This window comes from Gekko japonicus, unplaced genomic scaffold, assembly GCF_001447785.1.
Source record: "Gekko japonicus isolate JY-2015 unplaced genomic scaffold, Gekko_japonicus_V1.1 scaffold625, whole genome shotgun sequence".
Lineage (NCBI taxonomy): Eukaryota > Metazoa > Chordata > Lepidosauria > Squamata > Gekkonidae > Gekko > Gekko japonicus.
In genome coordinates, this window is record NW_015172572.1 from 533313 (window position 1) to 547202 (window position 13890).

The 13890-nt window shown below is 44.3% G+C and overlaps 1 protein-coding gene across 1 annotated transcript in view; it reads right to left on the reverse strand.

The window, feature by feature from the left end:
• Positions 1–13890, reverse strand: part of CFAP47 (cilia and flagella associated protein 47) — a 387027-nt gene that overhangs the window by 137246 nt on the left and 235891 nt on the right. The window contains exons 55-57 of the mRNA XM_015421363.1: positions 9464–9561; positions 8366–8529; positions 112–247 (exon numbers count right to left, since the gene is read on the reverse strand). Of these exons, the coding sequence (XP_015276849.1) occupies positions 112–247; positions 8366–8529; positions 9464–9561 (398 nt within the window). The remainder of the gene's footprint in view (positions 1–111; positions 248–8365; positions 8530–9463; positions 9562–13890) is intronic.

The following is a 13890-nucleotide window of genomic DNA, read 5'->3' on the forward strand; positions in this document are numbered from 1 at the left end:
AGGATCATGGAAGGCTTTTCCCAAACTGATACTGCATGGTCCAAAAGTCCTCGAGTAAGAGGAAGGCGACAGAAGCAGGGGCTTCAGAGTAAAGCGCACTAAGGATTTTACTCTTGGTTTTGGGTTGGAGGCCCTGACGTCCAGGTTAAGAGACTTGGCCACGTGACGCATCTGTTCAAAATAGAGGTGCAAGTCCTCATTGGGTGAAGACATTGAGGGGTCCCTCACAGCCTCATCCAGTGACAGTCTGATGGGAATTCAGAACCCAGCTTTGTCAGTGAAGTCCTGTCATATGGGTACAGTTGCCAAGGGACCAGAGGGTATGAAATTGGCCAGGGCATAGGATGTATCTGATGGTTAGGAACAGAGTTTCGGAACTGCATGGGACTGCTGTGCAGGTGGAATCTCTCCCTCTCAACCTGAGTCCTCTGGTTCCTGAAGGTGAGAAGGGATCTAGGGTGGTGATAGGGGAGCTTCTGTTTCCTCCTCCAGGAATATAGGGTCCTCTGGAACTGAAGGAGCTGGCTGTCTTGATTCTGGATCCTTGTGATGAGGAGACCTTGGTGTCTCATGCATTGATTTTGACTTTGGAGGTTGTTATGATGTGCTCCTTTGTGAAGGTGATGAAACCAGTGACTGGAACCAATGCCTAGGCAGGCACAAGGATGGAACCAATACAAACAACAAAACCAATTTGGGTTGCAAAGACTACTCCCACATGGCAGATTGCTTTGCGGCTAGGGTATCAGAAACTGTCAGGACCTTTCCCCAAAGAGCCACTTTGAGTCATAATGCCCTATTGCTTTGAGCCTCCAGGGTTAAGCATTGACAGTGGTGACAAGATTCCACATTATGGGACTCTCCAAGGCACAAAAGACAAAGGGAATGCTTGTCAGTCTGAGTCATTTTGGTACCACGCTATCTTATATGTCCCTATCTTATATGCATACCACTGTAAAATCATTTACACACACCTCCAAAAACACATCTATATACTATTAGCCACTCCTGGGCCCAATCTGCAGATAGCTAAATACACAGATTGGGGGCACATGGAGGCTAAACAGATTTTTCTGCAAATTTGGGCAATCCCCAGGTTTGCAGAAAAATCTGAAATCAACATTAAAGTATACAGGGGGGTTAACCCCCCCCCAAAAAATTGTGTTGTCTGTGCACTTGCAAGCAACACTCTTACCTGCTCAGAATGGAGTCGCTACAGCCCAGTCTGTTGGTGGACACTGGCAGCTGTGACAGGCATGGCCTCAGCATCAAAGGCCAGCTGCCATGCCAGCCCAGCTGCTGTGGCTGAGGATGCCTGGGAGTCACTATGGCTGGGCTGCAGTGGAGGAGGACACCTGGCAGCAACTGCAGCCCAGCTGTGGTGGTGGAGGATGCTTGACAGCCACACTGGGCCCGGCCGCTATAGAGGAGGATGCCTGGGAATTGTTGTGGCCCAGCTGCAGCCCAATCATGGTGGCGGAGGATGCCTAGCAGCCACACTGGCCTGGCTGCAGCAGAGGAGGATGCCAGTAGCTGTGCTGGGCCGAGCAGCTACAGAGGAGGATGCCACGCTCACCCCTCTGCAAGTCTCACCCCCCCCTCGAGCTCGGAGCAGCTCCCAGACACTGCTGATGCCCGTGAGTGGCCACCAAGATCAGTTGCATAGATGCCACTCGGCAACTCTGTACATTCACCCTTCAAGTTCCTGGCTATTAAGAAATCATTTCGTGCAGATGTTTTAAAGTGCGTACATTGTACATGTACAGAGGAGAGTGGGATTGCACCTGTTGGCTCATCCTTCACATTCACATGGATACATGAGGCTGCTTTATACTGAGTCTGACCATGAGTCCATCAACGTCAGGACTACTCTGCCTGGCAGCGGTGGCAACCTTTCACACCACCTACCACCTGATCCTTTTTAGGCTGGAGAGGATACGGATTGAACCCGGGACTTCCTGTATGCAAAACAAAGGTTCTACCATTGAGTCAGGGTCGCTTCCCAGCCCAAATGTATAAGTGTATGAGACATTCACACGGTATCTGTAGTGAACCTACGTTGATAGATGAGTAAGGCTCACTGAGGACAGACTTCAGCTGAATGGGGAGATGCTGGGAATGGGGCCAGAATCAGTGACCCCACTACCCTCTCTGTGCATACAATGTGTACGCTTTTTAACATCTATACAGGATTGTTGTGGACATGGTCAGCCTTCTTTCTCATAATTTACGTACCAGTTGGCTAAGGAAGAGGAGGAGGAGGCAGCAGCAAGAGGGAAGAAGAGGCACCTGGGGTAGAAAGGGGTTGTCTTTCTTTGTTGCCACTTTTTCTTTCCCCTCCTCCTCAGTCACTCCTTGCTGCCAGCATACCGCTGAGGAGACTTTGTAGCAGTGCTTTCCCCTCCATCCCCCCATCAGCTGGTCAGAAGCAACAGTGGGTGGCAGCTTGGAGCAAAGAGCCCTTTACACTCAATGCTTCAGGAAGCTCAGAATTTACAATATTTCAGCTGAGGTTGCCAATCAAGCAGTCAAGTCAGTTTTGGGCATTTACCTCACTTCACTCCATTGCCAGAGAAAAATGGGAGCTATTTTTCTCACTCCCATCCAGTCTTTCCATCCCCACATATTTATTTGTAGTTTTTAAATTGTCCTCAGCTTCCCTTGGATGCATTATGAAGAGCCAAGGTTGGAACATGCATTTGCCTCACCTGCAGGGATAGTCCTGAATAGTGAAAGTGAAAAGCCAGCTGCCAACTTCCTGCATATGCTGTTCATTCAGGGAGGCAACTGGGTGCACCTGCCTAATGATGGAGGCAAGCAGCAGCAACAAGGAAGAAGAACGGAAGAAGGGGGAGAACTGACAGGTGAGTAGCTAAAAGAAGATGCTCTTTGCTGGCTTTCTTCACAGTGGTGACAGACTGCTGCTAACTGGGCTTTCCAAGATGAACCCATTACTACCAGCCAGCCTACCAGCACCTGCCTGATTGCCTGCTCCATTTACTTGCCTGGCATGGCATCCAAGCAGCAACACTGATGATATGATTCCTCACCCCAGACACTGGTGTAAAAAGTTTACCACTTTGAAAAATGAATATTCAGATTTGCAGTCTATGAATGTCCACAGGCTAACACAAAACCACCCTGACAAGTAGTCAAAAAGGTGAACAACCAATTTATTTGCTTCTTTCTCAATCACTTCCTAATTCTAAGCGGCAAAGATTAGCAGGATGTCAATTCTTATGTTGACAGATGCAGTCCAGAAAGGGGGGTGGGGACTGGACAGATATTCCCAGATTATGCATGTCACCCATGGAGATGGTTAGAATTTTTGAAGTTCCCAATAATCTTCTACTAAATCACAAGGGAGTGCCTCAATGAATTTAAGAGCCTCTCTTAGATAGAGGGTTAGATTTCCCCCCTCTTTTTCTGACATTGGCGGTATGTACTCAGTCTGCACCCACTAGAAGACTAGCTTGGCCCACACTTACCACTATGCCAAGACAGATCAAGAAGAGGTCTATCTGGATATGAATAAGCCTAACAAGTGAGCTCTCTGACATCTTTCCTCCTTCCAGAGTGGCAGGACTACCACAGAGGTATTGGAATGCTGTTCAGCCTAGTATATACAAAGAGTGACAACTGATTCGTCCTTTTTGTGTATTTGTGACAGTGAAAAAGGAAGCATGCGTGTTTCTCTTTTTATTTTCTGCCTATGTGTGTGTATGAGTAAGAAAGGATGTTTGTGTATATCATATACATGAAGAGCATGACAACGTGTTTGCATGAGTACATGGAGAACATGCAATAAATAAACGTTTCATAAATGCTTCATTTGGGGACTATGTAATGCATGTTGTGACTTGAATTAGGGCTGCTAGTTCACTTTCTGAAGTAATACACTCTGTGTACATTTTTCATTCTCTGCCATGGATTCACCTCTCACCCTGGAAACTAGTCTCAGCCTCAAGAGCTGGGCCTCAATTTGTTACACGTGTAGCATTTCCTAGAATGTCTTCTAAAGGTTTAATTGTGTAATAAATAAACCGTATTATATATGAGAGCCGTAGGATGGATCCGATGAAGAATGAATGGAATGAGTTCACAGAACAGATGAACACGTGACACCTTATACAGAATCAGACCATTGATCCTATGCGGAGTTACTCCAGTCAAAGCGCATTGAAATCGATTAGCTTAGACTGGTGTAATTCTTCATAGGATTGCTAGTATTGTTTGCTCTGGACCGGCAGTAGCCTTCTAAAATCTCAAGCAGAGAAAGGACTTTCCAAATTCCAATTGCCTATGATTTTTTTTTTTAACCTGAAGATACCAGGGACTGAAGCGGGGATCATTTGCATGCAAAGGACATGCCCTAGCTAGCACTGGCCTGGCCCTTTCGCCTTCGTCTCATCCTTTCCATGCAGCATCCTACACTCTCCCAGCAGCTGCCCCTGACAGTTTGGGACCATGTGGAAGACAGCAGGATGCTGCACAGGGGGGTACCACCCCCAGCATAAGCTCTTGCTCCATTCTCAATCACTTCCTAATTCTAAGCGGCAAAGATTAGCAGGATGTCAATTCTTATGTTGACAGATGCAGTCCAGAAAGGGGGGTGGGGACTGGACAGATATACCCAGATTATGCATGTCACCAATGGAGGTGGTTAGAATTTTTGAAGTTCCCAATAATCTTCTACTAAATCACAAGGGAGTGCCTCAATGAATTTAAGAGCCTCTCTTAGATAGAGGGTTAGATTTCCCCCCTCTTTTTCTGACATTGGCGGTATGTACTCAGTCTGCACCCACTAGAAGACTAGCTTGGCCCACACTTACCGCTATGCCAAGACAGATCAAGAAGAGGCCTGTCTGGATATGAATAAGCCTAACAAGTGAGCTCTCCGACGTCTTTCCTCCTTCCAGAGTGGCAGGATTACCACAGAGGGATTGGAATGCTGTTCAGCCTAGTATATATAAGGAGTGACAACTGATTCGTCCTCTTTGTGTATTTGTGACAGTGAAAAAGGAAGCATGCGTGTTTCTCTTTTTATTTTCTGCCTATGTGTGTGTATGAGTAAGAAAGGGTGTTTGTGTATATCATACACATGAAGAGCATGACAATGTGTTTGCATGAGTACATGGAGAACATACAATAAATAAACGTTTCATAAATGTTTCATTTGGGGACTATGTAATGCATGTTGTGACTTGAATTAGGGCTGCTGGTTCACCTTCTGAAGTAATACACTCTGTGTACATTTTTCGTTCTCTGCCATGCATTCACCTCTCACCCTGGAAACTAGTCTCAGCCTCAAGAGCTGGGCCTCAATTTGTTACACGTGTAGCATTTCCTAGAATGTCTTCTAAAGGTTTAATTGTGTAATAAATAAACCGTATTATATATGAGAGCCGTAGGATGGATCCGATGAAGAATGAATGGAATGAGTTCACAGAACAGATGAACACGTGACACCTTATACAGAATCAGACCATTGATCCTATGCGGAGTTACTCCAGTCAAAGCGCATTGAAATCGATTAGCTTAGACTGGTGTAATTCTTCATAGGATTGCTAGTATTGTTTGCTCTGGACCGGCAGTAGCCTTCTAAAATCTCAAGCAGAGAAAGGACTTTCCAAATTCCAATTGCCTATGATGTTTTTTTTTAACCTGAAGATACCAGGGACTGAAGCGGGGATCATTTGCATGCAAAGGACATGCCCTAGCTAGCACTGGCCTGGCCCTTTCGCCTTCGTCTCATCCTTTCCATGCAGCATCCTACACTCTCCCAGCAGCTGCCCCTGACAGTTTGGGACCATGTGGAAGACAGCAGGATGCTGCACAGGGGGGTACCACCCCCAGCATAAGCTCTTGCTCCATTTGTGGAAAAGCTCGTGCAAGAGTGAAGAGTGGTTCCTTCCAGCTTCCCTTTGAACTCCAGCCTCTTGATGTGCACCAGCCCTCTGGAGCAGCTGTTCAGGGGGCACAGGGGGCTGCCATGGGAAAGGAGATAGAGCTATCCCATGAGTTTATTCCATTCATGGTTCATTCGTTCCAGTCCATAGTCTAAATTATCTACTGTGAGTACACTTTTAATTTTTGCTTTGAGCTCATGACCCAATTATAATCAGACTGTGTTAGTATTATCTATGATGACCCGATGTGTGTTGACGTGTTGCTAGGAGACAGAGGACCTGTAAGCATATACAATACATTTACATGTTAGACAAAACAAAATAATGCTAGGCTCTGGTCCAAGGCTTTATCCGGCTCTGTCTCCTGGTCCCACTACTTATCAGGATTCTTTACTTGGCGAGCTGGCAACTATACATCCAGTTTAGCTGCAATGTTTAAAGTACTGCTTGGCATAACAAATGACAATGACTTGTGATTATTAACTAGATCACAGTTTCATATCGTCAAGTTATCAAGCAACAACATAGCTGTCACAAGACTTAAAACATAGATCTGCCGTTAGTCCCAATGAGGCCTATAATCTTAATGGCCTCTTCACAGATAAATTTGCAAGTACTTCTGTCAAATGTGGTTAAGATTACAACCTACATCAACTTTACTGCAAATTACTGAGACCTAACAGGCTGCGGTGGCTCAAGTGGTTGAGACGCTGAACTGCAGGCTGGAAGGTCGGTAGTTCAGCAGTTCGAGGCCCGAGTGCCGCAAGACGGAGTGAGCTCCCATATCTCTGGTCCCAGCTCCTGCCAACCTAGCAGTTCGAAAGCAAGAAATTGCAAGTAGATAAATAGGTACCGCTTCGGTGGGAAGCTAATAGTGTTCCATGCGCCTTGGCGTCTAGTCATGCTGGCTATATGTCCATGGAAATGTCTTTGGACAGCGCTGGCTCTTTGGCTTGGAAACGGAGATGAGCACCACATCCCTAGAGTTGGATTCGACTGGCTTTCAAGCAAGGGAAACCTTTACCTTTACCTGACTGGCTTGTGGATTAAGTTTTTAGCTGTGACTCTAATCCTACACACACAGAGAGATTTATATATAAATATATATGTATACTTGAGGTTAAAATCGAGGATATTCATTTGGGGGTATACTAAAGAGTACTGTGGAAAGCAGACTGGTGCCACTATTCAGTATACTGACCAGTATATTTCTTCCAATTTCTAAAGAATGCAGTATAGAACATTTAAAGCCATATAATAAAAATCTTTTATGCATATGTGCTCTTCTGTGCTGACTTCTGCACATGCCTAAGACTCTTGAGAGTCCCTTGGACTACAAGGAGATCAAATCAGTCAATCCTAAAAGAAATCAACCCTGACTGTTCCCTGGAAGGCCAGATACTGAAGCGGAAGGCCATATACTTTGGCCACCAAATGAGAAGGGGGCACTCACTGGAGAAGACCCTGATGCTGGGAAAGACTGAAGGTCAAAAAAGAAGGGGACAGCAAAAGATGAGATGGTTAGACAGTGTTATCGATGCAATGAACATGAAATTAAGCAAACTCCGGAGCACAATGGAAGACAGGAGGGCTTGGTGTGATGTGGTCCACAGGGTTGCGAAGAGTCAGACTTGAGTGTGCAACTGAACAAAACATAATTTCCCTCTCTGCCACATCTATATACCAGGAGTTATCAACTTTTAATGAAAGAAACTGGATATATTTTACCCCTCTAGTGTAACATGATATGGCAATGTACAGAGTATATCACTGATAAAGGCATCTTTCCCAAAGATCCCACATAACAGCCTGCTGCAATCATTTTGCTAAGCACTTTGTGGATAAAACTTCCCACATCCATTCCAACTTGAACTCTATATTAGCAGCAACAGGATCAGATGATCCCACTAGCTTGTCCAGTTGTGCAGGATACCCTTCAGCTTGTGCAGTCTGAGGGTGTGGACAGGATTCTGGGAAGCTGTTTGTATGACCCTTGCTTTCCCTTTGGTTGTCCGCCCACGTGAAGGGGGGGGGGGGGGGGCTTGTGGACTGATTCTGGGAGACAGTAAATGCCTCCCTGAGAGACGGGGTGGTTACTCTTGCTTTGAACTGGGCAGTGGTGCAGCTGCTCCTAAAGAAACCTATTCTGGACTCAGGAGAGTTGAATAACTACCGTCCAGTCTCAAATGTAACATTTTGAGCAAGGTAATTGACGAACTGGTGACTGGCCAACTTGAGAGATTCCTGAATTTCAATCTGTTTTCAGGCCTGATTATCATATTGAAATGGCCTTGGTTGCCCTGGTGGATGATATGCACCTGGAAATAGACTGTAGGAGTGCAACCCTATTAATTCTCATAGATCTCTTGGTGGCTTTTGATGCCATCAATCATAGTATCCCTCTGGACCCCCTTTTGGTACTGGGAGGCACGGTTCTGCGGTGGTTCTAGTCCTACCTCAAGTAGGTTTCAGAATGTGGTGCCAACTTGTTTTCAACTTTTATGTAAAGCTGCTGGGAGAGGTCATCCAGAGATTTGGGCTGAGATGCCACCAATAACAGATGACACTCAGCTCTATCTTGGACTACCAGCTGATCCCAGGAAAAATCGTGAACAAGTGCCTGGAAACAGTTTTGGAATGGATGAGGGCTAACAAGCGGGAACTTAATCCTGACAAAACAGAGGTGTTATTGTGGTGGTGGTGGGTAATCTGATTCAGGAAATGGGTTATTCCCTGTTCTGGATGGGTTTGCATTCCCCTTAAAGGAGCAGGTTCATAGCTTTGGGTGCACCTGGACTCAGACCTCCTGTTGGATAAACAAGAGGCAGCTGTGGCCCAGAGTGCTTTTTACCAACTTTGACTGCTTAGCCAGTTGCAGCCTTTCCAGGACAGAAAAGATCTCGCCACTGTGGTGCATGCTCTGATAGCATCTAGATTAGATTTCTGCAATGCACTCTATGTTGGGCTGCCCTTGAGGACTGTCCAGAACCAACAATTGGTACAGAATGCTGTAGACAGAGTGTTGAACGGAGTGGGTAGTAGGGACCATATCACCCCAGTATTGTTCCTCCTACATTGGCTTTCAATTTGCTTTGGCTCAATTCATGGTACTAGTATTGACTTTTAAAGCCCTGTATGGTTTGGAACCAACATCCCTTAAGGACTGACTTCTATACAATGCTATCCACTTGCTCTGATCATCCTTGGAGGCCCTGCTTCAGCTTTCCCCACCATCTGAGGCTACACGGGTGGTGACCTGAGAAATAGCCTTCTCCGTCGTGGCACCAAAATTTTGGAATTCCCTCCTCAGGATATTAGTCTGTCTCCCTCTATCAGTGTCTTGTACCGGCAGGTGAAGCCTTTTTTGTTTCATCTGGCATAACCCCAATAAAGGTTTTTAGCCCACCTTCTAGTGTTTGTTGATGTGTTTTTAACTGAATGTTATATTTCTAATTTTGTTTTAACTGTTTTAATGTTTTTATATTTGCCACCTTGTGGGCCTGATTTGGTGGAAAAGTGCCACAAAAATGTTTAAATAAATAAATAAATCTTACCAGAGCTGTACATTCCACATCCAGAGTTTTTTCTGGTGGTGCTGCTGTGCCGCTAATCTCCAAAGCAAACCACACTTTGGAGCATGGCGAATTTTTACCTAAATCAATTAAAGAAACAAGGGAAAAAATGAATCTCAAGTATTTTCAAATATTTCCTATGGACCTCCATATTCCAAGAATCGTGAGAAAAGGTAGAATATAAGGATAAACATGTGAACACAGGAAGCAATAGCATTCATTCACAAATCTTGCGTTAATTGGTACTACTTGTTTTCCAGCTTAATGCAACCAAGAAGCTTGTATAAACCCAGTAGAAATTTTGACTTCTTTCCTTTGAACAACTGACTTCCAAGCTGGTATACTGCAAACAGGTTGGGGCTGCCATTGAAAGGGGTAAATGATAATCTTGCCACAGTCATACATGCATAGTATCATCAAGTTTACCCTATAGCAACTGACTCTCTGGGACTACCTTTGAAGATGGCTCAGAAGCTTCTGCTGGAACAAAATACAGCAGTTAGCAATCCTTTCTGGATTCTGAATGGAACACTTAGCACCTGTACTTTAACAAATGCACTGGCTTCCTGTTTGCTTCTGGGTTCAAAAGAAGACACTCATTTTGACCTTTATAATCCTAAACTGTTTGGATCCAAAGTAAAATTTTCTTCCATATTACCTTGTTCAGGCATACAGATTAATTGGGGAGGTTTTCCTACAGGAATCTCCCATTTTAGATATAAGATTAATGGGAGGACCTCCTTTGAAAAGTGAGGTTGGCACCATCTTTGCAGACCTCACAGAGAATCATGAGGACTTCTGGAAGACCTCTGCTAATAGGGTTGCCAGGTCTCCCACTATAGCAGGAGACTTTCTGACAACCCGTTCTTTTGCATGTCAGTGCTTGCAAAAATGGGGCAGACAAATTGGGGTGAATGCCAGCATTGCACCAATGCATTGATGTAATTTCCAGTAAAAACCTGAAGCGACATCATGGACACACTAGGGTTTGAAAATACTTCTGGTTTTACCATAGAGGTTTTTTTTTTTCAAATCCTAGACCATCACATGACGTCACTTCCTTTTTTACCAGGTGACATCAGTGTGCCAGCATGACCCTGTTGCCACAGTGCCCACTCAAATTACTCCCAGAGGTTGATGGATGCAGCCTGGAAACCCTTGCTAATTATAAGGTGCTTATTTTAGATGTTTTCCTTTTTCCCATTATTACTGTGAACTGCCTTAGGGGCCTTTGGGCCAGAATTATAGCATTAAAACCCACTAAATAAATAAACAGTCTAAGGTCCATGAGGGATTATAGTACTAATCTCACAGTAATTTGTATAGTAGTCGATATATTTAACATATGCCTCTTGACAATCAAACTGCTAAGCACCAGTTTGTATTTGGTTCTTAGAAAATCTTATGAGGGTTTTTACAAACAAAAGAAATCTGTCTTAAATAATCATGCTATAGCTTTTTCCCTAGAGTCGGATTCAACTGGCTTTTGACCAAGGGAAACCTTTACCTTTACCTATAGCTTTTTAATGTGCATTTTCCAGTGTTCCAATTCTGATAATATATTTCTTACAACATAGATTTATCTGTCTACTATTATTGTTGTTCAGTCACACAGCTGAGTCCAACTCCTTGTGACCCCATGGACCATATCACATCATGCCCTCCTGTCTTCCGCCATCCTCCGGAGTTTGCTCACTTTCATGTTTGTTGCATTGATAACACTGTCTAACCATCTCATCCTTTGCTGTCCCCGTTTTCTTTGACCTTCAATCTTTCCCAGCATCAGGGTCTTCTCCAGTGAGTGCTCCCTTCTCATTTGGTGGCCAAAATATTTGAGCTTCAGCTTCAGAATAAGACTTCCAGAGAACACTCAGAGTTGATTTCCTTTAGGATTGACTGATTTGATCTCCTTGCAGTCCAAGGGACTCTCAAGAGTTTTCTCCAGCACCATAATTTGAAAGCATCTATTCTTCAGTGCTCGGCCTTCCTTATGGTCCAACTCTTGCAGCCATTGCTTTGACTATACAAACTTTTATTGGTAGGGTGATGTCTCTACTTTTTATTATTCTGTCTAGGTTTGCCATAGCTTTCCTCCCATGGAACAGGCATCTTTTAATTTCATGGCTGCAGTCACTGTCTGCAGTGATCTTGAATCCCAGGACCATGAAGTCCGTCACTGCTTCCATGACTTCCCCTTCTATTTGCCAAGAAGTGATGGAGCTGGATGTTATGATCTTAGTTTTTTTGGATGTTGAGTTTCAAGCCAACTTTTGTGCTCTCCTCTTTTACCCTGAGCAAGAGGTTCTTCATTTTCTGCCATCAAGGTGGTATCATCTGCAAATTTGAGGTTGTTGATATTTTTCCCAGCAATCTTAATTCCGACTTGTGATTCATCCAGGCCGGCATTTCACATGAAGTACTCTGCATATAAATTAAATACACAGGGTGACAATATGCATCTTTGTTGTACTCCTTTTCCTATTCTAAACCAATCAGTTGCTCCATATCTGGTTCTAACTGTTGGTTCTTGACCCTTATACACGTTTCTCAGGAGACATGTGAGGTGGTCTGGTACTCCCATCTCTTTAAATAATTGCCACAGTTTGTTGTAATCCAAACAATCAAAGGCTTTAGCATAATCAATGAAGCAGAAGTAGATATTTTTCTGGTACTCTCTTGCTTTCTCCATAATCCAGCGAATGTTGGCAATTTGATCTCTAGTTCCTCTACCTCTTCAAAACCAAGCTTGTACTTCTGGCAGTTCTGTATCCATGTACTGCTTGTAGGATCTTGAGCATGACCTTGCTAGCATGTGAAATGAGTGCAATTATGCGATAGCTTGAACATTACTTGGCATTGCCGTTCTTTGGGACTGGAATGTAAACTGACGTTTTCCAATCCTGTGGCCACTGTTGCGTTTTACAAATTTGCTGGCATAATGAGTGCAGCACTTTAACAGAATACTCTTTTAGGACTTTGAATAGCTCAGCTGGGATACCATCAGTGTTCCCTCTAAGCTGAGTTAGTGTGAGCTAGCTCACAGTTTTTTAGCCTCTGGCTCACACATTTTTGTCTTAGCTCAGGAAAGATGGCTCCAAAGCAAACTAATTTATGCAGTAGCCAAATTGCTTGCTCACAACTTTAATGCCAGTAGCTCACAAAGCAGAATTTTTGCTCACAAGACTCCACAGCTTAGAGGGAGCATTGGATACCATCATCTCCGCTAGCTTTGTTGTTAGTAATGCTTTCTAAGGCCCATTTGACTTCACACTCCAGGATGTCTGGTTCAAGGTCAGCGATCACACCGTTGTGGTTGGCAAGGATATTGAGATCCTTCTTGTATAGTTCTTCTGTGTATTCTTGCCACCTCTTCCTAATCTCTTCTGATTCTCTTAGGGCTCTACCGTTTTTGTCCTTTATCATGGCCAGCTTTGCATGAAACATTCCCTTGATTTCTCCAATTTTCTTGAAGAGATCTCTAGTCCTTCCCTCTATTGTTTTCCTCCATTACATTGCATTGTTCATACAGGAAGGCCTCCTTATCTCTCCTTGCTGTTCTCTGGAAATCTGCATTCAGTTGGGTAAATCTTTCCTTTTCACCTTTGCCTTTCGCTTTCCTTCTTTCTTCAGCTATTTGTAAAGCCTCATCAGACAGCTACTTTGCTTTCTTGCATTTCTTTTTCTTTGGGAAAGTGCTGATTGCTGCCTCCTGTACAATGTCACAAACCTCCATCCATAGTTCTTCAGGCACTCTGTCTATTAAATCTAGTCCCTTAAACCTATTCTTCACCTCTACTGTATATTCATAAGGGATACGATCTAGGTCAAACTTGAATGGCCTCGTGGTTTTCCCAATTTTCTTCAGTTTAAGCCTGAATTTTGCAATGAGTAGCTCATAATCTGAGCCACAGTCAGCTCCAGGTCTTGTTTTTATTGACTGTATAGAGCTTCTCCATCTTTGACTGCAAATGACATAATCAATCTGATTTTGGTGTTGCCCATCTGGTAATGTCCATGTGTAGAGTCGCCTCTTAGGTTGTTGGAAAAGGGTGTTTGCTATGACCAGCGTGTTCCCTTGACAAAACTCTGTTAGCTTTTGCCCACCTTCATTTTGTTCTCCAAGGCCAAGCTTGTCCATTATTCCAGTTACCTTTTGACTTCCTACTTTAGCATTCCAGTCCCCTATGATGATAAGGGTTAGGGTTCAGTGGTGTTGCTGTTGTTGGACCTGTCAGTGGCGTTTGACATGGTTGACCACCAACTACTGATCCACCGCCTTGCCACCACAGGGATTCAGGGGTCTGCCTTGCAGTGGCTCTCCTCATTCCTTCAGGGTCAGGGACAAAGGGCGGTCGTAGGGGAACAGCTGTCCTGAAGGCACCCCTAGTCTGCGGAGTGCCCTGAGGAGC